We start from the raw sequence: 27,237 nt of genomic DNA, 5'->3' as shown, positions 1-27,237 counted from the left end.
TGTATTACTGTACATGTCTACTGGTAGTAAGAATTTAACAACTGAGAGAAAATTGTTTTTACAAACTCAAAATTGGCAAAACTCTGCATACAACAGCCCAAAGTTCTTCATGTGCAGTTACAAACATGAGATGCCCCACAGAGGTTGAGATGTTATTACGATGCTTAAATCAGATTGAGCTCCATTAATGGTACAGCAGGTCCATTGTAATCTGAATCTGCGTCACAGTCCCGTGTGGATACTGTTCTTACTTGCTGAGAGTTTGGGGGTAATATAATGTACGAAGTAGGGGATTCCTGTGATCCCATTAGAGACAATCTGTGTGAATCCTAACTTATCCTAACCAAAACTAACAGCATCTCACAGACTTCAAACATACGGTGACCCACCCACTGTGATCTAACAATTATTTCTGACAAATTCCTACATGTGTAACTTATGGACGGTTTAATTTGAGTTAAAATAACCCCCAAAGCAGGCTTCAAAGAAGTGCACAGACGAAAAAACAAAGATGTAAATGGACAGATGCATCTACTCAAATGCAAGAATAATCCAGGACCCATGTGCATTCTAATGCCGCTCTGGGCAGAGAATCTCACACTGTAACTAGAGTCTAAGTGGTGTTCATGTCTTAATTCAAAATGAAGGATTGCACTATCCTCCGTGGCTTGAGAAAGATATATGAGCCTTGGGCTTACAAGCACCTTTAAACCTCCAGAGGAACTGAAAAATACGCATTTTTCAGTTCCTCTGGAGGTTTAAAGGTCGTCTGTCCAAAAGCATAGCAATTTTTTTAAGTTCCTGAAAAGATGACTCTGATTCTGGAAAGGCATGATTTTCTCTCCTCAACAGTGTGATGCTGCACTCTGCTTTTGCAGTGCATCTGAACAGGGTTTGAGCTTGTTTGTTTTACTTTTATATGGCTCTACAGGTATCGGATATGTATTTTTTCAAGATAATAACAAGCAGGTCTGTTTGTGAAAATACCCCAGCTCCCACACTCTTTTCATATACTCGCTCATAGCAATAGATGCAGGATAGGCTTTCTTCCCCTGGAAACACCTCATTAATGGGGTGCAACTGGCACACAGGTATAAGATAGCCTGCGAAAAAGTCTTTTTAAATGAGACATATTGGCACAGACAGGAGGGGAGGTTGTGTCAAGTATTATAATAAGCTTGTAATACACTTTCTATTGAAGGATTGATGTCTTGTACATCCTTGCTGGCATGTTGTTAAACCTCAACAGAATCCTCTCATCTATTTCTGGCCTACAAGTGCCGCCTCTACTCACTCCTACTTTTTCATTACAGCAAAATGAGCTAGTAGATATTAGCAGGTAGGAGTTTCATTGTTTTGGCAGGTCATTGAGCAGCCTTTTTATAAAGTAAAAAGTGGACTCTCAGCTAAAGTGCATCTTTAGTTGGCACAATCAAGGTTGATGTGCTGCAATGCTTGATATGGATGCCACAAAACCATCCAGAACTGGATATGATACTAGTTGTTTCTGCTGCTCAGTGGTAGAAGAAGTATTCAGATCCTTTACTTAAGTAAAAGTACCAATACAACAATGTAATAATACTCTATTACAAGTAAAATTCCTGCATTTAAAATGCTACTTAAGTAAAAGTACCAATACAACAATGTAAAAATACTCTATTACAAGTAAAATTCCTGCATTTAAAATGCTACTTAAAGCAGCCATATTATGCTCATTTTCAGGTTCATAATTGTATTTTAAGGTTGTACCAGAATAGGTTTACATGGTTTAATTTTCAAAAAACACCATATTTTTGTTGTGCTGCACCGCTCTCTCTCACTGCTGCAGATCCTCTTTTCAGCTGGTCTCTGTTTTAGCTACAGAGTGAGACCTCTTTTCTTCTTCTTCTTCTGTACTATCTTTGATTGCACTCGCACATGTGCAGTAGCTCAGATGTAGATCATGTCAGCTAGCTAGCTCCATAGACAGTAAAAGAAAGGCTGTTTATACAACTTCGGTCAGTTACAAGGCAGGATTAGCTTCTAAATGAGGATGCACATGGAAGTAGTTCTTTTGTAGATTATGGTGAACTTGTGTGTGTTGTAGCAGTGCTTTGCTATTGAGAATGAGGTAGCATGCTAACGCTATGAGCTAATGGTTGCGGTTAGCCTGCTCGTTTCGGCTTGTGACGTCACAAGCCGTGCCGATTTTGAACAGCTCACCCAGAGACTGAAGGCAGGACACATTCAGAAACCGTATCTCACTCAAAACAGCATGGATGGATTTTTTTCAAAGTTTGTATGTGTGTGGAAGCACCAGAGACACAACATAACACCCCAAATCCCAGAAAAAGTGATTTTTTCATAATATGGGCACTTTAAGTAAAAGTACCAATACAACAATGTAAAAATACTCTATTACAAGTAAAATTCCTGCATTTAAAATGCTACTTAAGGAAAAGTACATATGTATCATTAGCAAAATCTAGTCAAAAGTAGGACAAAGTCAAAGTACTGGTTCAAATTAGAGCTAGTTTTACCTACTTTACTTACAGATGAAGTTCTGCTACAATACTGTTGGAAATTAGTCAAATCTTTGCCTTTTTGTGAAATATCAAATCATTTTACATCTTAGGGCCGCAGTTATTCAAATGAAACCATCTGTGAAGTTTGAAGGGAAATGTTTTTTTGGTGGAACTGCTAACAACTCCTAGATATCTGAAATGTGACAAGCGGGCCCAACTAGACACTGCTTTCTTGTGAGGACTCACAATCCAAAAAAGGTTGGTTTAACCTTAACTAAACTATTGTATTTTATAAGCTTATCGTATGTTTTTATGTAAAGTATTCATTTAAAATAGCTGTAAAATAAATGTAGTGGAATAAAAAGTAGTCTACAATATTTGCTTCCAAAATATAGTGGAGTAGAAGTATAACGTAGCAGAAAATAAAAATACTCAATTTAAGTACAAGTACCTAAAAATTGTGCTCAACTACAGTACTTGAGTAAATGTACTTAGTTGCTTTCCACCACTGCTGCTGCTGCTCACCTGAATGATTAACCTTGGAGGTATGAGAATTGGATCTCTGCACGCCTCCCTCTAAATCCTTCATGGTTTTATTTTTGCTTTACATCTGGGATTATGTTATGCTCTTTATCCAACAGAGAGAAAGTGTCACATTGCAAAGGTAATGTCTTCCTCTTTTTTTTAAGCAGCACGTCTCCAACGATTTTCCTCTGCACCCTGCTGCGGCTCACAGAGTGCTGACATCCTACACAACTCCCCTTGCTGCGCTGGTACATGAACGTATCAGGATTCGGATGCACCACCAAATACACCAGGCAGATGGATTTACTATCTCCCCTGCATCCAATACTGCTGGCTCAGCAGAAAGCAGCACCTTACTCAGGAGTGGGGTAACAGGGAGAGAAATGGATTGAATAATGCTGTCGATATGAGGGCGAGCAAGCTGACCGAAGTGCAGAAATGCAGTGATTTCCGGTATCCGACGCTTTGCTACAACCTTTAAAAATGACCATACAGGTGACTGTACAAGGTTTAGACCATTAACTACAATTTGCATATATTTTACATTACTGCAGAGCATTTGTAAAGAGTACCTCGGTTTTTAGATTAATTTCCTACCTTCCATTTCACGCCACTGGTTTCTGTTAATTTCAGTACAGTTTGAAAATCGCGAGATTCAAAATTTGCTTGACATAGATCATCCATCACATTGAGCAATTCGGATTTATTCTTAAAGTTACATTACTGTCATGTGGTAATGCAGCATGAGCAGGGAGTGATTTTAAAAACTTCTTTTAAAACTCTTCATCTGTGTGTCCATGGAAACTGTAACATCCGAGAAATGAGTAGACCCACTGTATAACTTTACCCATGTTTATTTGTTGTTTATGTCATAGGTTGGATTTCCCGACAACATACCTCATTTAGGTTAAAAATTTTGTAGTTGACAAAATTATCCCACCTCACACGATCTTTCTCAGAGTTCATTCAGTAATCATGGAGTTGTAGATGTCTCAATTCTCATTTTTCTTTAAGGACTTCTTGTCCATGTCGGCTTAAAACTTGCTTGTCAGCGACTGTTTCCCAGGTTAAGCATGAACTTTCAATCTTAATTTTTAAGCCAACATTTAAAGTGCTTCGGAAAATGGAAATTTGAACATCTACAGTTTCATAACAATATGATTGAAAGCTTCAGAGCAGTGAGATGGTTTTGTCAACATAGCCTATGGTTGCAATGCTTTTTTAGAAGGTGACTAAAATCTCAGATGTCAGTGTCCGTAAAAGCAACACCAACGTCTAATTAGACCCAATGTGAATTAACCATGACATATAAATGAAAAGATAGGGGCATTGTGACCATTTTCAAGTCTCAGCAGGTTATTTTCATACTTTATTAAAAATAAATAAAATTGATGGTTGCCTAGAATACACTGTAGAAAATCAATGTAGAAACCTGTAGTATGATTTAGAAAATGGTTAGGAATAATGTACAGTAAAATAGAGACAACTTGAATGGGCTTTGCCGTATATATGGTCCATTAAAGCTGTGGTCTACATAATTATTTTTTTGTTCATTTTAAAATATTAAAAGACAATTTATGACAAAGTAAAAGCTATAAAACTTGCAGAATTTATGAGTTCTTGAGTCAAACAAACCTGGTCTACTCTGTATGATGACTGTTGGCGAGGCAGACTGAGAAAAGGTGGCACTCGAGGTGGTGAGAGGGACTTGGCAGGCAGGACCCTGGCGTGGGCTGGGAGAGGAGGCAGAGTGGGCTGGCCCACGCTCAGAGACACCGGCATGGGCTGGCTGATGTGTAAGGGCTGGTAAAGGGGCAGCCTGCGCAGACTGTGAGAGTGGAAGTTGTGTGGGGGCAGAAGAGGCTCCGCACTCAGGTGAGATGGCTGAAAAGACAATGAGAGGAAGTTATATTCAGTAATTCCAGCAGTTATGTGTTATCATTTATGGCAGTAGTACACAGGCTTTTATTATAGGTGTTACTCATAATGTTAACAATCTCTGTTGTATTTAAGTGCCCCGGTAAGCTATGACAGTGTGACAGTGAGCCAGCATGCCCAATACTAGCAACCTGAAACCAAAGCAGCTAAATGGAATTCAACAGTCAGCAATTGTACAGTATGTCCCCTGTCGCCTAAGACATATCAGATCCAACTTTTTAACACACTTTTACTCTTCAACTCTCACTACCCCGGATAATCTTGTACCCTCCACAATGGTATATTGTGCAGTGATGACACAATTCGCAACAAATCTGTTTTTGACCAAAAGAAATCTAAAGGGCAACTATTTTGAGTATTCATTATTTGTCTTTTATCAAACAACATTTCACAGATTTGCTGGTTCCAGCTTCTCAAATGTAAGGAATTTCTGCTTTTCTTGGTTTTATATTGTTGTATTTTAAATATTAAAGTTTTAGACATTAGGTCAGACATAACAGGCAACAGTTTGAAGTACCTGGGTGGGGTTGCATTGTATTGGCATGGGTCAAGCATATGTGTCAATGTGTATATCAATATAATTTATATTATTCTTTTCAAGATGGCTGCTAGTTAATTGGTGTCATCATGAGATGCCACTTCTGGTATTCTCATTCTGTTTGTGTCTGTTTGGGATCGGGTATAGTTATCCTATGGTCTATTCAGAGTGTGTCTTACTGTCTTTGGGTCCCTTTTTGGACCAGGTCTCCTTAAAACAAGAAACAAAGAAATGTATGCATGTCCAGTCCTGGTAGGTCCTCCATAAGTTTAGTATCAGGTTCAAATGTCTGGACCCAAGGAGACCTCTAATTTAAAATTATCAATTAAATTGAGAGGGGCCTTATTTTCTAACACCTTGTTGACTAAGTTATTTATTAGATTACGCAAACAAATAATCAACACATTAAATGATCATGGAAATAATCATGAGTTGCAGCCCTAGTCGTGTGTAATGATTGTAGTGCAGGCATAAAAGGTAAAACTCCACTTTAGTCATGAAACTCTCATTAGTGTGAAATAGCTGATGTCAGAATCAGTCATAAAACTGGAGAACAACATTATTAGATATGACGTTCTGAAATTGTGAAAGCCAGAGTCTGACCACATGTCCTGACCAACTGTTACCTCTCTGCTCCAGAACAAACCAATAATGCCTAAAATGGCCAGAAAGAATTTGGCTGCTGGATGACAAAACACACACACACACACACACACACACACACACACACACACACACACACACACACACACAAAACACAATGCAGATGTATTCAAAGAGAGATGTTGACTGACATGAGCGAGTGGTTAAAGTGGTCATAATAATAAGAACGGACAGGCTGTTTCAAATAGTCATTCTAGTGGACTGAATAATACTCAACATGAACTGGATGAACCTCTATGCTCAATTATGACACTACAGTGCTAACAAATCACATCCACACACTCGTGAATATAAATGCCCTTAGTTTTGTCACACATATACATGATAGTTCATCTCCTGCTGTGCTTATCATTTCCAAGAAACTAGGGCTGAACGATTTTTGAAAATAATCTAATTGCAATTTTTTTCCCAAATATTGCGATTGCGATTCGATTATTTTTTTAAGCTCTTAGTCTTCTGTATTATTCAACAAAGAATAATATAATAATTTATAGTATGAACACACAATTACACACTAGACAGTTAAATAAGTAAAAATATAGTATATAGTATATATCTAGTCTACATACACACACACACACACACACACACACACACACACACACACACACACACACACACGTGTAATTTTTTACAGTGCACAGAGAGGAGCTGCCTCCAGCCCCTCCCTCTCGTGAAGTTGCGTGCTGCCGTGTGCACTTGTTCAGAGAGGCTATCGTTGCGTTAGCTAGTTGCTGGTGTTCTTGCCATGGGATTAACTGTACTAATAAAACTGTTGAAACACCGCGGCCACGCTGCTGTGAAAGCTCCCCGAACGTCATTTATCAGTCTGGTTGTTACCCCTCTCAGTGGCAGCTCCTCCACTCATATCTTTATATTAACTGCATGTATGGACTCAAGCCCGAATAAAACCCTTCATTTTATTAAAATGGCTGTAAAAGTTTTAAACTACAACTCAGAGTTGTTTGAATGACAGAAATCAGCTCAAGGTACGGCGTAGCGTTAGCGTGCTAGTTGATGCTTTCTCTGCGGAGTGCAGACTGATTTGCTCTCGCGAGTCATGTGACCAAATCGCAGCCTTTGCGATTAGGAAATCGCGTTTTAACATATCGCGATATTATCGCAAATGCAATTAATCGTTCAGCCCTACAAGAAACAAATCAAAACCTGCTTAAAAACAAATATTAAGGGGGCTCAAATAACAACATCATATGTCTCTGTTAAATGGAGCAATCTCGCAATTACAGTTTCTCTGCCTCTTGTCAGCAAAAGCACAGTAATTGATATTTCTCAGAGAGAAATATAGTAAAGCTGAATCAATTATCTGGCATCTTGTTTTGTCAACAAGCCTGGAAGCATGACAACTCTAAATCGAAGCTTGGAGTTTAGTGAAAGGATCTAATAGAGTGTAATTACAAAGGAAATCAAATCAAATGGGCCGTGACAGAAATGAGCACACAAACACACACACATATACTGCAAACATATTTGTGAATAAGAACTTACAGTATATGCCGATACATATTGATTAATGCAGTAACAAATTATTGTAGGGAGTGACTCACCTTATAAATGTTGGCTGCAGAGGGTTTGGGTGGAGGCTTGCGCTGTGGGGTGGGCCTGTACATTGACGGAGTCCTGATGGGGCTGGTTGGCCTGTTGGCCTCCACAGATCTATAAGAACAACCCAAGTACTTAAAGGTCCAGTCAGTAGTTGATTATTATTTTTTTATTTTGCAATATATATTTCATGTATATTTAGATTAAATGTTTCAGGTTTATTTAGATTACATTTCTGGTATATTCACAAAGTTTTACTGTAGATGAAAAAAATAATTTTAGAATTGTTCATTAAAAAAAATGTTTCTCAGCTAATCATAATTGAAAAAAACAGGCTTGTCTTCCCTTGTTTATAAATAAAACAAGAACAGTTTAAGATAAATTCATTTTTGACACACAAAAACAAGCATTTATTGATTTGCCAAATGTTATGTAGAGCCAGGTGCATCCAAGCTAAAAATGTATAAAATAATAAAGTAACAAGACATAGGAGCCAAACTGTAAGATGCTGCTTACAGTAAAATAGTTTCAGATCAACGACTTACAGCATTAAAATAAGTTGACACTTTCACTTTAAGTGAAATAGTTAAAAGAATTTAACCATGGTGTTTTCTAAACACAACAGGTGACTGAGCGACAATCAAACCAGACATGTTACCTGAGTTTCTCCAAGGTGCTTTTCTTATTGGTGAAGATGAGGCGCAGCAGAGTCTTTCTCTTCAGAAAGATGATGACGGTGGTTACCAGAAGGCTGACCAGGGTAACCAGGATTGCCACAGTAATGACCACACTGTCGGCTGATGCCATATATGACAACACGCACATTAATACACACACACGCACATCTACAGCACAGAATGACAGGACAACGCAAAGACTGTTACAGCTGGACCATGGTCAGCAGCACAGTTTGTGATTCATATTTCTCTGTTCTTTACTCTAAGGACTAAAATTCCTTTTCTTTCTCTTTTAGAGCTACAGACTGTACACAGCATAATGTATTGCTGGGTGGAAGGGGTGTTGTGTTATAGGAAAGTTACATTCCAGTCCAAACCACACATCAATCCAGTACTGATGATGTCTCGATGAGTGAGGATAGAACACTACCTGCTAGTCTCATTGGCCCACTGTCGATGCTCCCACCGAAGCCTGCTTTCCCACAGAACGGAGGGGCCCAGTGTGCTTCACAGTGGCAGTTCATCTTGTTGTTGCACACCTGCAAACAAGGTAGTTTTACTGTATATTACATGCTATACTGTAACTCCTTTTCTCCTGCATAAAATAGTATCAAAAGGCATTTGTATTCCTACCAGCTAAACTCCAGATATAAATGATGTCTGGGTCTGAATGAAAACTGAATTGGTTTATTTTTCATAAATAAACCACTGTCATTCAGAGACTTTCAATACAAGAGGACACTGGCTTTGCATGTGTGTACTGAGAGTCATAATAGATAAAACATGTGCTTGGGAGAGTCCATTCTGTAAAGCCTCAGGTTTTTAGTGCAGAAGTTTGATCCAGGAGGAATCCCTGGCAAGGTAACACAGTCCAGCTGTCAGTTGCAGGGAGGATGGAGGAGTGAGGGAGGTAAAGAGGGAGTTGTGCAGCTGTGGGACATTTACATTTAGCACAGACGTGCAGTCAAGTGCCTTCCCTGCCTCTAGGCCATGGACACTCCTTCATACTGGGTGATGGGGTTAAGAGGCACTTGGGAGGGCTTAGAGGGAGGTATGATTTTATGTGTGTGTGAAGGGAAAAGCAAATACAATCTCTACATTTTGTCACAGGGACACATTATCTATCTCTCCTGATTAACACTCAGAAAACCTTAAATGTGAAAAGAAAAGACTAGGCACCTCATTCTTTAAAATCCTGTTTAGCTGAAGATGCTATGCTGTTATGCAGAGACATATTATATCCACTGTATGCTCATTTGTAAAAGACATTTTTACTATGTCTGAGTAAATCTCAGTCGGATATCTCATATGGTTGAAATGGTAATAAGATGGAACTACAATCAGTCCCTGGCTCTATCTTCAGTTTCTTATATTATTTGATATATCAGAAAAGATGACACTTTATATTTGGATCTATTTTTGTTGTTGAAGATGTCTATATAGGCATATGTGGTATAGAAAAGCAACATATACAGATACCACCTGAATACAGCCAATACATTCCTGGCAAGATAAAGTGAGTTGACTTGCAGGCAAACAATATTCTTTATCCCACAGTGAATTCAGATAATCCCTTCTTTTCCAGTCAGGTCTCGTACTGTGTGTAAGGTGTTTGAGAAAATGGCAGACAAATTGATTTGGCAGATATTTCTGCAGGGGGTAAAATGAAGCTCAAGTCCAACCTCTTAAAGGAATACACCAAGTTGAGGACTGCAGGATGGATCAATGCCGAGAAATCCTCGATAGCTGTGACACAACGTACTGCGGGCACGCTCATCTTGATCTGACACGTTGAGCCTGGTCATCAATGGCAGTACCTTGTCCCACTCGCCACAGGACAGACACTCTATTTCAGTTGGCATAGGTTGGCATATTCCCCCACACTCACACCACCAGTTTGTGTTGGCTCTCATCCTCACGTCCTCGAGCTGTTGAGCGATCGCAACCTCCTCCTCCTGTCGTTCTATTTCCAAAGCACGCAGCTCCTCTTCTGAAAACTCTGGTTCGTAGAGGTATGGTTCTGGATATTGACTGTCTGAGAAGTCATCCTCTTCGTCTCTCACAAAATCCGCCATGTTCATCGCTATTCACTGTCTACTGTAGGAAAAATAGCCAGCTAATATTCACGCCGGTATGTTGACGGAAGTTGGGGGGTTTCAGGTGCTGCGTGATCTCTGCGCCCATGTAGCAGTGCTTTGGCTGTGCTTCCACCCAATATAGTCCCATATCAATATCTGCCTAGGAAATGTCTAGTCTTAATCTGCATTGCTATTTGTACTCGTTGTGAATATGCAGGCCACAAGAAGTAATTAGGTTGTTTTTTGTTGTTGTTGGCTCACTTTTAATCACGACATGCTAACCGGCAACAAAGGATTCCATTGACTACGCTAAGCTAAGCTAGCGCTGGCGGACTAAGACAATGCATGGACTGAGACAAAATGCGTTTGCTCACCTATATAAATATAGAGGAGACAGTGAATAACCCTATTTCAACAAACGGTGGCGTATTCCTTTAATGGGAAACCGTTTCCCTTTACTTAATTTCTCTTGCAAAGTATTTTCTATGTGATTATCTTTAGTGCAGTGCGACTCACTCAACTGGCAGCTTTATTCTTTTATCGACGGACTAATTTGGTTCAGGGGTGTTTGGTCATTTACAAGATAATAAGAAAAAAGTCTAAGGACTATAACATTTTAGGATCACAGCTTTGGTTTCTCATTGTATATAATCTCTGAGCCGTAAATTGCCATACTTTCAAGATTTATTTTGTTGTCATTTCTGCTTTTTATTCAATATGGAGAGACAGAAAGGAAAGGCAGGGGAGAGAGAGCGTATGACATACAGCAAAGGGCTGTGGGCCGTACTGGAACCCAGGCTGCTGCGGTAAGGACTCAGCCTTAATGATACGCCCTTTACCAAGTGAGCTACAAGGGAGCCCCTAAATTGCCATAATTGACGATAAAGAGCAGAGGTTACTGTAAACTAGCCCCTGGTGAGTGTTTTATTCTACAGCTAAACAACAAAGTAAATAAAACATAAAACACCCCCATTTGAATTACTGATATGAACTACTAAGAGAGAAAGGTGATCATTTCTTGGCAGGAAGTGTTACTTTTATACTGCAACCAAACTACTATAGTGGTCTTTCCCTGCAGTGCTGCTCTGTATCTTCTCTCACTGTACAGTCACAAGATGATGGACAACACCTTAAGTAGACCACAAATGATGCTGTTAAATGGGATTTATTTAACATGAGTAAGTAATGAAGATTGATCGTACAGAGTAGGAGTATCTGCCATTACTTACAGGCTGCACTGTAAATACACTGTTGCTCTGCTATTGTGTGCAATTATTGGGGAAGTAAGACTTAATTTTGTTCAGTTAGTCAAAATGTAACTAAATAGATACATACAGAGTCTATCCATAGGTGTTGCACTGTTTCACAGGCTGCAGTGTATAATTTAAAGGGATATTTCACTGTTGGAAAGATTAATATATCTTTAAATTGGGTCACTTATGTAGTAGACATGTGAATTTCTTTAGAAATTGGTGGCTTCTAGGCCGAGAAAAGCCAGAAAATGTGTTCTTGGCTCATGTGGATGAAAGACACCAAATCCCAGAATGCACTTGCTTCGCTGCTTTAGAGTCCACTCCCAAGCCACGCCTACCGTTTACAGACAGACAGTGAGACAGTCAACTCAACTCAAGTGTGTTTATTATCATTTCAACCATATACACGAAACGTTTCACTTGCTCAAGTGGTGTTACACATTTAAAATATATAAAAACGACATTATATAAACATACGAAACAGGCTACATTTAGTGCACACACATTAGGCTCCGTAAAGTTCAGCTAACACATACCAGCATTAGTGCTTGGTGGGCTGTAAACACAGAGTATAAACACAGCCGTAAATTTGCGTAGAATGTAGAATGGTCGGCATTTAACAGTCACTCCACCAGCAGTTAGCAGTTAGTTGGATACAAGCATCCCATTTCCGCACCAGTCTGTGTTAACACAGCCCACCTCCACTAGTCTTACCCGGCGAAAGAGCAGCAGACCTGGTAGCTAGATAGTCCGGTACACTGTTGTTCAGCCATGTTATCACAACAACAAAAATACAGTAGTATCTGAACTCGCGTTGGGAGTTTCATTGAAGTTGGATGTAGTCCAGTTTGTTAATGAGATGTCTAATGAGCGGACACTTGCAAGCAGGATTGATGGAACAGGTGGCCGGCTAGCGTTAGCTTTCCACCTAGCTGCTTTCCACTCCTGCACACCGCTGTCGAGGTCCCCTTCCCCGGCTAGCGGCATCGGGCGACACCGCAGGCTGATGTGCTGGTCTCTGTAGCAGGCGAAGCTCGCCTAGTGTGTCGAGTATTCTGTCTCTAATAAAGTGTCCTGCATATTCTCCGATCTGTACCAATGTATCCCGGTGGTACACATGTGCGGTAGTTTGAATGCACATAATTGTTGTAAAAGTTTTCTTCTGAAAAGACGGAAACTGTTTAGCGAAGCTTCAAGATGGCTGACACTCGTTTTGCTTCGGCAAGCTTCGGGTAAAGACGACGCTCCAACCCCCTATGGGCAGGTTGAAAACATGCGGAAGTAACTCCTACTACTGGCTGTAGTCCATTGCCTCTGGGCAAAAAATCTTCTGATGACGCAAAAATTGTCGTTTTCCGTCATCGGAAGATTTTTTCCAGACCCACAATACAGAGATCTCTCGTTTCAGGGGAACATGAGGGAGGGAAGCACAGTCATTCGAAAATACTACCGTGTTTCTACTGATACAAAGCTTAATGCTAAATCGGTGAAGTATCCCTTTAACACTAAATATTGAGATAGTAGGTACTTTGCACTCACCCCACGTCCATTGCACTTCCCAGAGCACTCATGCACACCAAAGACACTGACATTCTGGCACTCGCGATTCAGGCACACCTATAAAGAGGAAAGCTTCATTAGGCATTTTTAAGAGTCATAGAATTGGACATATAATGGATATGAATGAATATCTGTCTTGTATGTGCACAGGTTTTAGTAGCAGTTGTATGATTGATACCTGCTGCATGATCTCTACTCAAATAGAAGAGTACAGTTGCAGTTTGCCTGTGTATAAACAAAATAAATTTTGATTGAAATATATGAATTAATGTGGAATTAAATGGAAATGGAATACCATTTTTAAGATTTACCAAATTAAACAACTTTTTCAGGCGAAAGTGCAGAGCGACATCAGGTAGCTGCACCACATACACATCACAACCCTTACTGCAGTTAATAAGGTGAAGACACAAAAGGCACAGTGTATCCCTCCTAGAACAAACAACAACATCAGACTGGCAAAAGCCAGTTGTTGCTTTTATGTAGAAAATAAGGCCTGCATAAAGCAAAGCAGTTTTGAGCTCTTCCTCAAATTGCCACTGTTGTGTGGGCCATGTGCTGCCAACTTAACGCCTGATGCAACGCCTGGCATTGAAAATAGAAAACCTTTTTGAGACGTACAAATGCCCATGACAAAGACCCACCTTCAGGCCAGCAACATTTCAAGATAATGTGTGGAGCTCACTCACATTTTGCAGAGACAACAGCCAGGAGACAAGCTAACTTGGCAGACGGCCATTTTGCACAATAAAGCTCAAAGGCCTTTTAGCTCCCAGTGCAAGTCCCTTGAGATAACTGAAAAAACATATGAGTAATTGTAGGACTGTAAGACACCACAGTTTGGTTCCATAGTCCAAAGGTCGACAAACCGGACAGCACATTGCACAAAACTTCTTATTTTCTAGGATAACCTGGCCCTCACACATTCAGCCAAATTTAGGAGGCAAGTGCTCCAGCCCAAAGCTCTTTTTCTGCCTCGTTCTTGGCAAAAAATAGGCCCTGATGTCACTGGCGTGGTGAGAGAGGTTTTAAGGGCAGCACATAGAAGGAGAAAAGTCGAGAGGCACACCTAATTAAAAACTGGTTGCCATATAATGGTCTTATCCAGGATCACTGGATTCACTCAAGAGTTAACTTTATTAGCCCTTTTCTTTAGGAAGGGCAACTTCTCTGTCTCTGCCTTGGCAGTACTCTTTAGTCAGCACCCAAAGGAATACTAAATAGGCTCATACAGTTGTCAGCCTTTTAGGGTCTCTAGAGGACAAATAATATAGCTGCATGCTGTGTTTTAAGGACAATAAACAACAAGCTAACAGCTACTTCACAAGCTTTAGAAAGAACGTGTACATTAACGTAGTAAACAATCATCAACATACATCAAATAGCAGGGATGACCTCTGGATGACAGAGGATTATACATTTCTGGTCTATATCATACTTTGTCACTTGTGATTTAGTATTGTGCATAGGTGTGTATTGTGCATAGGTGAGACCTAATGTTGAATCATAAATATTGAGCATTGTCTGTGCTACCTAAGAAGAATTAACAAAAACTTGAAATGGTTGACAGTTTTAAATACCCCGGAGTGAAACCTGACAATAGACTCAGCTGCGACCAGCAAACTAATGACATCCAAAAAAAAGAGCCACCAGAGACAGAGATATCATGTAGTGTTTCACCTGCTGCTTTAACATGTTATCCATTACTAATCGGGCCAAACTCACAGGAAATCACACACACACACACTCAATCACTACCTTACCCTACTGTTCTCCAGGCACAGGTACAGAGCACTGAGGTGGAGAAGGGCTCGCTTTGGGAAAAGCCTAATCCCTGCAGCCATAGCCACCTTAAACAATAGGCCTCGTTGAACAGGCCTGAGTGTGTACAGTGGTCTGTCATTGTGCAGTATGTTGTTACTGTGTGCTGTTGTATGTACTATTGTCTGATGTGTACAGTGCTGTGAAAAAGTAGGACAATAAGGTCTAAATACAACCTCTTTAAAATGTCTCTTTACAATTAAACGATAAACTGATCACTCACCATGCCGTCTCCACACTTTGTACCAGCCAGAACCAGCCCAGGATCAGGCATGTCATCGCCCAGATAAACATGAGTTCCTCGACACAGGATTCGCCCTCCTTCTTGAAGCGGGATGTTGGTTTCAATGGAAACAGCGTTTGTTCCGATCACTGGCCGGTTGGCTCCTCCCTGGCACTGAATTTTGCCACATTTTGCGTCCCTGGATACAACACACATGCGTGCACACAAACATTTAAAGATACATAGTAAAAACACCTAATCAATAAAGCCTCAAACATAAAGGCCTGTCAATCACTGACAAAGATAAGTAACTGCAGAGACAAAAGACTGCTGAAGAGAGCTGCAGTGCTTCAGTCCTCCGGTCATTAAAGCAATTACATCAATTAACAAAGAGCTTGATTAAAGAATTCACCCAAAGGGAAAAGATCTTTAGAACAATTAGCCTACAAGAATAGCATGAAATTATTTATGAATACTCTCCTAGTCCGTAATTAGCTGCTATCTTCCTCAAATTACATTTTTCACCCATGTAAACTTTTGTTTGAAGATCACATGTCAGATTCCACACAATAATGAAGATTGCGAATGACGCCACTTAAGCTAATCAGTTGTGTTTTGCACAGTCATTTCTTTGTACCTCTACCACATCAGTACAGCTGCACAGTCTTACCTTGCATCACATTTGGCAAAGGAGCCTTTGGAGTCCTTCCCACAGTTCCCATAAGGATCACCTGCGGAGTTGACTCGCTCAAAGCATATCCCAGGGGCAGGCTTGGCCCCTGCACACAAAGACAAACAAGCAAAATACTAAATATAGTCACCTAAGGGAAAGGTTTCCTTATTAAAGTGAGTATGATGTATACAGTCCAACTTATTAGTAGCCATTGATTTACCTGGTCCCCACAGGGTGATGCATTGTTGCTCATGAGTTTGGCAGATGCCATTGTAGCAGTAGCCTTCAACGCTGTGGCAGGCATGTCCATCATGCAGATAAACGTTGGCTGGGCAGTGAGGGTTTGCACCAGTACAAAACTCTGGCAGGTCACATGAGTTACTAGAATCTCGACACATGGTGCCAGCTGGTTTCAGCTGTGAACACATACAGGACAGTACAGTAAGGCCTTTCAGACATGGAATTTGCAGAATTGCTCACAGTTAAGACACCCCCCCCTGGCCCTGATTGGTGCATCTGAACAGGGAGCTGTGGACTTTTGCAAATCGCACTACAGGCTGTAGGTGGTGCCAGAGGAGCCAGATTCTTTTATAAATTACCTGCTTCATGTAGTTCTACATAGGGTCAGTTTCAGCAAATATATCAGAAAGTTAGTTTTATAAGTCTTACCTACTGCACCTTTAACCTTGTGCTGATTTATAAAGTACTGCTGGTTAATTAGTGTATGTACAGTAAAACATTGTACAATATTGATGTCTCATGCCATAAAGTCAAAGATGCTTTTGTGTAAATCACAGGAAGGACTCATTTGCCCTAAAATGGGATTATGTGCAAAAACATGTTTAAGGACACAATGAATTAATGAGCTTAATCATCTTCAACAAATGTTCCGATTCAAAGAGAGAACACACTTGTAAAAAGATTTCCATGTCAAAGCAAAAATCACTAATAACTTTCTTCAATCAAACTTGTGAACTTGCGCATAATTGAAATTGGCCTATTGAGGTAAAATATAATATATACAATACATATACAAAGTTGGAATGAACTGATCTGATATATTAAAGTATATATGAGGGCACACTCTAATGAGTCTTAATAACCTACCAAAGAGAATTAACAGAGTTTTAGAAGGTTTTAGGTCTTGCCCTTGAGTTTTGAAATTAAAAATGTTCATTTCTGCAGAGTAAAGCTTTGTGCAATGCTCAGAGGAGCAGAGGCAATACAATCTTAAAACTTTTTCAGCTATGAGAATGGCAGAAGAGCATTTAAAATGGGAAAAAGGAGTTCCAAAGTGGCAGGAGAATGTGCAAGACAGACCCAGGCCTGCATGAAAAGTCTTACCCTGCAGTCTTCACAGCACTGTCCGTGGGCGCACACAGCGTCTCCCTTAAGGGTGCATGTGGTGGCGTTACAGCATGGGTTCATACATTCCTTGAATGAGGGAAAGAAAACAAAATAGTTAACAACATGTGGACCTGATCATCGCTCTGGATTTGCTCTCTCAGCTGGTCCCCTGTCAGATCAAGACTTCCAGGTCAGGGGAACACACTTCCTGTCCGGGGTTTCCCGCCTTACTTACACTGACCTAGAGACCTTTGAATGAAAGCATATTAACTGAAGCTCATATGCTCCTGATTTGGGAATTCTGAAGACCTTTGGACCAGTGTTTAATGCGATGACCCATGTTGGGTCAAAAAGTGGGAGCTGTGAAGCAGAGGAGAAAAAGATAGAAATCGGGTGTAGCACTGTTATGATCTTTAACTCTGATTTGATAGTAGAAAGATGTGTCAGAGTTGACTATTAGGGCACCGTGAACAGGAGCAGGAGTTGGGTTTGAAAGGCCATAAGAGGCGAAGATTGTAGCCACTTCACCACAATGACAAGATCAGCTGGCTGCTGGCAGAAACAGACAAGGTAGAGGACACATAAGGAAAAGTTGAAAGCGGAGTAATGTTGTTAAAGACATCAGGAAAGGTTTTGCAATGTTTATCTTTTATTGGATGCCAAAACACATCAGCTTTGTCGCTATCACGCAGAAAACAACTCCCACTAACATTTATCTTCTCTCGTGGGGCTTTAAGGTAATGAAAAGATGTGATGAAGGCTGGGAACTGGAGGCAGCTGGCTTGTTGAATGTCTAATTCTCAGTTGATGTGTGGTTTTATGAGTTTGGCTGTTTACTTCTTTGCCCTGACGTAAGCCTATTGTTTAGAGAGGAAAGAAAAGGTTGCTTTCATCCCTCGATCTAAGTGGGCCGGCAGATAAAACAAGCAGGCCCTTTGTGGTGACATCATTAAGGTTATGGAGGGGCAAGCTGGCAGAGATAGAGCTGGCAAATGTAAATCATACAGTTGATTCGTTGGTGGTCAAACACAATAACTCCGCTAAAATACTACCTACAGCCTGTAAATGATGGAGTACATAGTCATAACACCATTTAACTAAACAATCAAATACATTGTTCAGTCCGTTTGAAGAGTTAGTTGAGCAAAATTACAAAAACTTAAATGCCCACTCAAAGATGAGTCTTTTTTACAGAAACAAAGCTCTGGTTAATCCTGATTAGGGATGGACCCTGATAGCTGGTTCCATTTTGCCAAAATACCCGGATTTGTTAAGCTCCAATGCTAATGCTAACATGCAAACAAATCTTTTATCTAGACTTTTCTTTCTTATTATTAATATTTTAGCTGGCGCCGACCATCCCTTTATTGGGTTAAAATGACGAACATCACCGATCATATCACCTCTAGCTAAATAACATTAATTTGGTAATTGCTAAAATGAAACTTGTCTGTTGCTGTGAAATGCTCACGGCAAGCCAGTGTGTTTACTTGTCAAAGATCCTTTGTGGGGGGAAAGTAACATCACTCTGTAACACCACTCGACGACTACAAGTGTGTTTTTGTGGTTCAACAAGACCAATGGAGTGAAGACTCTGGAGAAATGATCATGCTGATTGCATTACGTCAATTTCAGCAAAATCTCCTAGTTAAACTTTAATGCTTATAATATCAATATTTTAAGGTTATCAACTTAATAGCTCTGCATTGCGACCTCCACTATTCTGCGTAAACAGCTTGTGGAAAATAAAGTGTAAAATTCAGTAGGCAACTAATTTCAATCTATCAGATACATATTTAATCAATTTTTCATATCTTCTGCTGATCTCATTTTCAGATTGTGAATATTAATTAGACTCAGACTGCCACTAACATCTAAGGGCTTTATGATCTGAATCTTTTCAGTTATTTATAACTTCAGTTACCTGCAAATGTTAAAAACTATATTTGATAATGTATTCGAAAGGATTCAGATTTGAGAAGCACATAATGTCATGGGGCAATATGAATTTTTGCCAGTTGAAGAGCTGAAATAATCAATTAATCAGTCAAAGGTTTAAAAAGGTTTAAGCAAAAATGCCACACCTCGGTGGTTCCAGCATCTCAAATGAGAGGATTTGCTGTTTTTTCTGTTTTATATCATCATTAATTGAATACAACATTAATGGATTTTAGATGTTGATTTCACAAACAAGCAATCTGAAGAATTGTGAGGGGCATTTTTCAATATTTTTCCACACCTAAAATTCCCCAGGAAATCCATCAACCTTGAGACATTTTAAGTATACTAATATTCATCCTCAAATATCCACACAGCTGCCCTGGCTGCAACCGATGGATACCGATTCCCATATCTGATTCTCACTTCACTTCCCAGGGTGCATACAGTATATGTGAGCCAGAAACAAAATGTGTGTGTGTGGGTGGATACGCGCATCAGAGCGTGCCCAGTTGTTTGGGTGGCAAAGCCAAAGAAAGCTTATTTCAGCCTCGACCCGATTACACTTTTGTTTGTTTCCTTTGTCACACAGTTGGACAGTGGTTTGATTAATGGGCTTTGAGCAAGGACATGACATCACTGTGGCAGCTTGTCAGAGCACTGTTCTGCACATGTGGGAGACTAAGAGAAGGTGTGATGTAAATAAAACACTTATATTGGAGGCCTCTGGTGATATGCTGAGCTTTTAGGCTTTTTTTTTTGCACAGCAGGTTTTGATGCTTTTAAGCTGCATACACAACGTCAATGTCAATAGAAAGTTTAACCTGAAGTTTGTTATGGTTTGTCGGGGGGTCTGAGGGAGCTGTTGAGATTTGCAGTGGTTCTGGATGATTGCTTACAGGACAGTCACTGTTGTTTTTTGTGGACAATGGTCTTTAGGGGAATAGCAAGTTAACAAGAAAAGAAAAAGAAAAGTGCACACTGACTTTTTATCATGATTCCTTTCTACCCATTCTTTCCTTATGTTTGAGTATTAATATATATTAATTTGAGGAAGCAGTTTACTGTAAATAGAAATGAGAAACTTAAAGTGCCCATATTATGAAAAAATCACTTTTTCTGGGATTTGGGGTGTTATGTTGTGTCTCTGGTGCTTCCACACACATACAAACTTTGAAAAAAAATCCATCCATGCTGTTTAGAGTGAGATACAGTTTCTGAATGTGTCCTGCCTTCAGTCTCTGGGTGAGCTGTTCAAAATCGGCACGGCTTGTGACGTCACAAGCCGAAACGAGCAGGCTAACCGCAACCATTAGCTCGTTAGCATGCTAATGCTAATGCTAACGCTAGCATGCTACCTCGTTCTCAATAGCAAAGCACTGCTACAACACACACAAGTTCACCATAATCTACAAAAGAACTACTTACATGTGCGCCCTCATTTAGAAGTCTCCCAGCTAATCCTGCCTTGTAAGTGACCGAAGTTGTAGAAACAGCCTGTCTTTTACTATCTATGGAGCTAGCTAGCTGACATGATCTACATCTGAGCTACTGCACATGTGCAGTGCAATCAAAGATAGTACAGAAGAAGAAGAAGAAAAGAGGTCTCACTCTGTAGCTAAAACAGAGACCAGCTGAAAAGAGGATCTGCAGCAGTGAGAGAGAGCACTGCAGTACAACAAAAATATGGTGTTTTTTGAAAATTAAACCATGTAAACCTATTCTGGTACAACCTTAAAATACAATTATGAACCTGAAAATGAGCATAATATGGCTGCTTTAAGAAAAATCAGGCCTCTTGTTTGGACATTTTGGGGAAAGGACCACCCATGGAATTCTTCTGAATCACATTACCTACACTTCAGTAAATCTTGATTCACCGAAGACTTGTAATTGATTTTCTGATCTGCTTTTGTGTTTTTACTTTTGTTTATTCAGCAAGAACATGTTCTTCGTTACACACTGTTTCACATTCCCATAGTTATACAGAGCTGCCCAGTACAACCACAGTGTTGGAGACTGATGCAATCCACTGAAGCAGGTTGGGATGAAGGCATCTGGTCTCCACCTTACCTCTGGCTCCCCGCAGTCACACTCTTCTCCCTCCTCCACGTAGCCGTTGCCGCACTTCTGGCCACCGTAGAGCACCTTTACCTCAGGCATGTTGTCCAAACACATGCCCACGCCTTTCTCCAGACTGGCAGCAAGGTCCTTCTTACTGCATGTACTGAACACTGTTGGGAATGGATACCTACAAGAAGAATAAAAGAACAAGGTTGACTGTAATGAAAGAATTAAGAGACATGATAAGATTTATTTTCGAAAACGATTCCACAAATTTGCCTGATTCAGACGAAATCCTGCTTTGTGTGTATTTTTACTGTTTAGAAACCAAAATGATCTGGAAAAAGTGGACTGAAGAGGCCTTTTAACTCTCCACATCAATATATTTTCAATCCTACTGAATACATAAACAGACCATCTAATGTCCAGAGAAACATTTTCTCTGGCAGCTATATTTTCAAGAGGCATATCATGGCACCGGGACAATTTAAGCAACTGACTGGAGGGAAGGAGTGTGAAGAGGGGTATGTTGGAGGTGAATAACTTGTGTGTGTGAGCATGTGTGTACGTGAAACTTTGACAAAATAGCGAGACCAAAACCACATAATTTATAACACATTAATTTCACTCCCTGGTATCACTTACCTTAAGGGCTGACTAATGTCTAATTTATTGAGGAAAGAAATTGGATTTCGTATTGAAAACGAGAAAATGTTATGATTTTAAGATGAAACTGTGTGATATGCCAATAACAGCTGTGAAGCCTGGGGGAATGGTTCTCCTGCTAGAGTGAGCTTTTGCAGTTTAGGAACCAAAGACCAGAAATAAATAGGGAAAACGAGATGGAGAGTGAAAAACTAAAATAATATGTAGATAAGTACGAGAAAGAAACAGAATTATACAGTGGGGACAGAAACAGACCAAAAGACACTGAGGCATGGACAAAGGGACTGAAAACCATCTATGCAAGAAATGAAATCATGGACCAGATGTGGGGTCATAGGGGTGACACAAACCACAAAAAAAAAACAAAATGAGACACAAATTGAGGGGCGAAACGACAACACAAAATGACTAAAAAGGGACACAAAATGACCACAAAGAGACAGAAAAGGAGAAATGAAATAATGGACAAGACTGCTTATTAGACTGCTAATAAACAACCACAAAAGCAAAATGACCACAAAGAGATGTTTTGTGTCTTTTTCAGTTTGGGTGTCTTGCTACTTTGTAGGAGGGATGGGAGGGTTTTTACACGTCTTTGTCCAGGGACCCATTGTTTCATAATCTATCCATGGCTGTAGGCTATTTGGAGTTGGAGGAATAGCAGCTTATTATTGATAATATTTCATATTAGAAAAGTTGCTTTTGGCATTAATTTATAACACTGAATGAACAATGTAACTTTTAACTGTGCCTTTTAAAAAGGCCTTTGTCCTGCTTTGACCTCTCTAAACACACTGGCAGTATGAAACAAAAACCACAGGAAATACAGCATTACAACATAGCGTACGATAATATCCTAACAAAACCAACCCTCAACCTTGTGCGTCATGCCAGCTAAAAAAAAAGAGCAGCCTCACAAAAGGACTGACAGAAAAGCAGGCTTTAGGGTGTAAAATGAGTAGCCCACAGCTCACACAGTCATACTGGGACATAGTCTAGCATCAAAAAGAAGATGTGGGGTGGGAGTGAGCAATGGATAGCAGAGAAGTTTGGCAGACATGGCACAGAGAGAGGCAGCTGGCATCGGATACTTGAAAAGCTTGACTTCAGACAGAAACATGTCATACACGTACTTATGCAGCGATAGACTGACTGGGGTCTTCAAACGCAACAAGGCATGGAGACTGTCTGCAAAGCTTGCGGCTTGATGGGGCAGATTTGTGAAAATTCAAAATTGCACAGAATGTTTGTGGAGCCTGGCGTTGGACAGAGGGGGAGGTTTGTGTGTGATGCTTTGCTTTTGCCTAAGGGGGATTTGGCTGATGCAATTGCATGGCTATTTCCCTGCTGTTACTTGACTATAGTGAAGCTCCTCCTGAGGGGACTGGAGATAACAGTGGAGGCATTCAATGGGAAAGAAATCGGCTTTTTTCCCCAAGAGAACACAGATTTCCAGAGAACATGGAACACGTGGAACATGAAAAAACATTCTCTTCTAACGGCCACCCATGGGTGAAACCGCTGCGACCACTTCACTCAGACTGTCCACCTTTGAGTGTTGGCTTTCATCTCTCACTGACCAAAATCCAAACTACCTATCTGTCTGTCCTTGTCTGCTCCCTTAATCCACTTGTTAGAGCCATTTTACCACCGTAACACACATAGAAAAAGAGCTTTGCTGCCCTGTGCGTTGAGACCCGCACACAAAGTCAAGGATAGACAGACTATGCAGATCAAACTACGTCACAGAGCAGACCATGCCCCTTGTAAATAGCATGGGCTGCCACTGATAACAAAACACAGGCATGCTTTGGGATCTGCATCAGGGGCTGGAATGTGTATGAGGGGTAAACAAAGTCTGTTCTCAGTAAACTGGCATTAATGGTAGAAGTTGGGAAGGTTGTCAGTTGGATATTTCTTCACTGAAGAAAACAAGGTTTCTTAGTACCAAATTAGACCCGCAGGGAAAGTATTAACAAGATCCAAAGTATACGTGAATGTTAAAAACAACTTAGAATTATTGCTATGTACAGTATACAGGCAGCTTTGGGTTAACTCCCCTTTGCAGACTATTGACTGATTTATCTTCTGAAACACTGACAGTCTTTAAGCATAAACCAAAAACACACTATCTTCGTTAACCTGTCCACGCATGTGTTGACTATCACTAAGATATTGTTCAGTTCTCCCATCGGTTTCATGGTGTAAAATAAGAACGCTATATGCTAGTAAATGCCAAAGTTGAGTGCAGCTGACTCACATAAACAAAAAAGTAATGCAATATTACTGATTGGATTTTGAATGAAGTGAAATGACATTTAAAGCCAATTAAGCACATCTCTCTACAAGTGAGCCATTAGGACGTGCTCTATCATTTATATGCTGGTTTATTTAAAGCAGAGGGCACCTCAACAGCCATGGCGGAAGACAAGAAATCATTCTAAATGATCTATCTTTAACTGATGTCCTGCTGTGGCCGGTGATTGAGTATACAAACAGGGCTTTGACAATTGAGCTGCACCGCTAAATTGCAGTTGACTTCCCTCTAGGTAACAGGTGCAGTGTTAGCCTCACGCAATGTCCAGGGATGCTGAAAGAATATCTTGCTTCTCCGTCACTCACTGCCAGGTGCAGTTTAATGAGCAGATACCAGACAGCAAAGGAGCTTACTGTCTGGACAGTGATGAGCACAAATGCTTTCCAACTGTTTCTGTGCCATCGGCTGAATGTCTGTGGCTTTCAGGGGGAGGACGGAAATTAATTTATATGAACAGGAAAAGACAAAATTAAATTACTATTCACTTGGTATGTGATGCAGATGCTGACTAAGAATTTTGAATGTTTTAGTGCAATGAGCAATGCAACTGGACAAATGCTTGTTGGTGAACTGTAATATATCATAAAACTGTCAAAACTGTTCTAACATTGCCATAAAATTGTGTCTTCATGTAGGATCTCATCACTCATAGTAAGCTGCTGTTGTATTTAAAGGCAATACGTCAGTCAAAAGAAATTAAAAGGCTAGAAGATAACCATGTTCACACCATAGACGGTTCACACTATCAGGAAACAAAGTCACAGTTTTCGATAAACCGAAGAAGACACCAAAACCGAAATTGTCTATACAGAAAGACACACCCTAAATTAGCATTAAATAATGTATGCACAATTTAAATGTTCAGATCTCAGTCTGCAATTGACCAACATTGAAGGTGTGTATTATCACAGCTGAGACCATACGGCTGCTCTGCTGTTCAGGAAATTATCTGAGCAAAGAGTGTAGGTTTCCCTGGATAATATTAGCATAAAGCCCTGCACCCTCTCCAGGTGTAGTTTGCTGGGGTGGAACTCATTTGGCTGTGCACAACAGTTATACAAAATCTAATTAGTCAGCTCTTTTCTGGCTGTTGGTAATGTTTGAAAGAATTTATATTTTATATATGTTTATTAGCTTGCAGTCTCCGGTTTCCCGATCTTTGTTGACGTACTGTATTGCTGCAAATCTTGGCACATTATCGGCATCTGCAGCTCAGTGGAATAGTGTGAAACCACTGGCAGGAATGTGTATCACGTCAGCCATGTACATGTGTGTTCTTGTGCACATCATATACAATAAAAGCACTTACTCATAGTAAAACAGTCTATAAATTCATGATGATGACTGTAGACCTGCTTTCTGATTTAATGGACAGTAAATGTACTTTGGCATCGGACATACCACCTGCTCAGGTTAGCACAAGGTGAGCTAGACTGCTAACAAAGCTTTCAAATAATGCACAATGTCAAAATAAAGCATTAAAAGAATATTTTTCTAAAATTACTCACATAAATTACTGACTCATTTTGTTTTCCCACAGACATACAGTATGTGCACACACATAAGTACCTCTACTGCAGGACAGTTTGACCCTTCCTTCCACTTGACAGTCACTCAATGCTTAGAGGACCCAATGAAGAACTACTGTTTTCACTATCTTTAATTGAGCAGCAGATGATCTACACATCCCAAATAGAACAAAAAAATGATCATACTACTACACAACCTAAACAAGCCCATGTTCTGCAATTTGACAGACCCACTAATCAACTAAAACACTGGCCTTAAATGAATGATTTAAATGTGTACTACAGCGATAGTATTGCATTTTCATTAAGTTGGGGGACTTGCGAGACATATTTTAAAAATAGAATGGTCAAAATTGAAGCAGCAGAGGTTGAGATATCCTAGATTTTTGTTCCTAGTATGGGTTAAGCTCCAAAAACACTGAATCCTACATTTCCCATAATCCACCTCAATAGCATATTTCTAAGACACAGCCTGCCTCCTAAATGTGGGCTTCTTCCAAACCCTACACCTCAAGTTTGTCATGCTGGCATTCTGTTAAAAAAAAAATCTGCCCAAGCCCTTACACTGTACTGAGATGCAGAGATACAGTCTCTTGTGCACCAGGCAGATTTTCCTGGATCTAAAGTCATATGTGCAGTGCAGATGATTCCTGTCAGTTTGATCATCTCAGCATGTGACGCCAGTGAAGGAAACAGTAGATACATTGGTCACATGAGGGCTAGGAATGCTCTTCTATTTGCAGGCTCTCTGACTGACATTAAGCTGTCTCTACTGCTCTCTAAGCTGCTCTACAGACTGACATGCATTTAGTCCAAGCTAAGCAGGAGAGACATGTCTGACCTTTCGGTAAATGTTAGACTGCATCACTGGCAGAAGCCTATGGTGATTAAATATCAGAAAGAAAAGCAAAACACAAGCTAAATTTACTGCAAACATTTACCCACTGGCAACCTAACTAGCTTTATCCCTCCTCTCTTCAGCACAATCAGATAATGATATGTTGTACCTTCTCACTTCACTTGCAAAAAACTACTGTATTGACAAAGAAATCCCTTTCTTGGTCTCAAAGTCCAGCCACAGCTCCCTGATGGGCTTCACTTTCTTCCCAGTAACACATATAGACACAGGAAAGTACTTTTGAGCTTTCTCCCCACATTCATATGATGCAACTCTTAGCTCAACTTCTATAAGACATCCCCACTTCAAAATGTCCAACTCTGTTCCTAAAATTTCCACTCATTGTTAAGACATAAATCTCTTGTGGCCAGTCTTCATGGCTCATACGCCTGTCATAGACATTAATGTGTACCCAAACAATTCCTTCATTGTCATCTTTCTTCTTTTTGTCTCTTTACCTCTATC

General features: G+C 40.1%; 1 protein-coding gene across 4 annotated transcripts in view; it reads right to left on the bottom strand.

The window, feature by feature from the left end:
- adam12 (ADAM metallopeptidase domain 12) overlaps positions 1-27,237 on the bottom strand; it is a 91,092-nt gene that overhangs the window by 4,784 nt on the left and 59,071 nt on the right. For 3 of the 4 annotated variants that reach the window (XR_004106316.2, XM_035992120.1, XM_031307513.2), the window contains 10 exons: positions 21,372-21,549; positions 17,358-17,447; positions 16,234-16,429; positions 16,011-16,119; positions 15,341-15,539; positions 13,276-13,353; positions 8,836-8,944; positions 8,387-8,573; positions 7,734-7,842; positions 4,665-4,913 (listed from right to left, as the gene is read on the bottom strand). Coding sequence is in view for 3 of the 4 variants with exons in the window: in XM_035992120.1 (XP_035848013.1) it covers positions 4,665-4,913; positions 7,734-7,842; positions 8,387-8,573; positions 8,836-8,944; positions 13,276-13,353; positions 15,341-15,539; positions 16,011-16,119; positions 16,234-16,429; positions 17,358-17,447; positions 21,372-21,549 (1,504 nt within the window). In the remaining variant the exon portion in view is untranslated. The remainder of the gene's footprint in view (positions 1-4,664; positions 4,914-7,733; positions 7,843-8,386; positions 8,574-8,835; positions 8,945-13,275; positions 13,354-15,340; positions 15,540-16,010; positions 16,120-16,233; positions 16,430-17,357; positions 17,448-21,371; positions 21,550-27,237) is intronic. The other variant, XM_031307520.2, reaches the window with a different exon arrangement.

Source organism: Sander lucioperca, chromosome 15 (assembly GCF_008315115.2).
Source record: "Sander lucioperca isolate FBNREF2018 chromosome 15, SLUC_FBN_1.2, whole genome shotgun sequence".
Taxonomy (NCBI): Eukaryota; Metazoa; Chordata; class Actinopteri; order Perciformes; family Percidae; genus Sander; species Sander lucioperca.
Note: the sequence above shows the minus strand (reverse complement) of the source record. Positions and strands in the feature narration are given on the sequence as shown.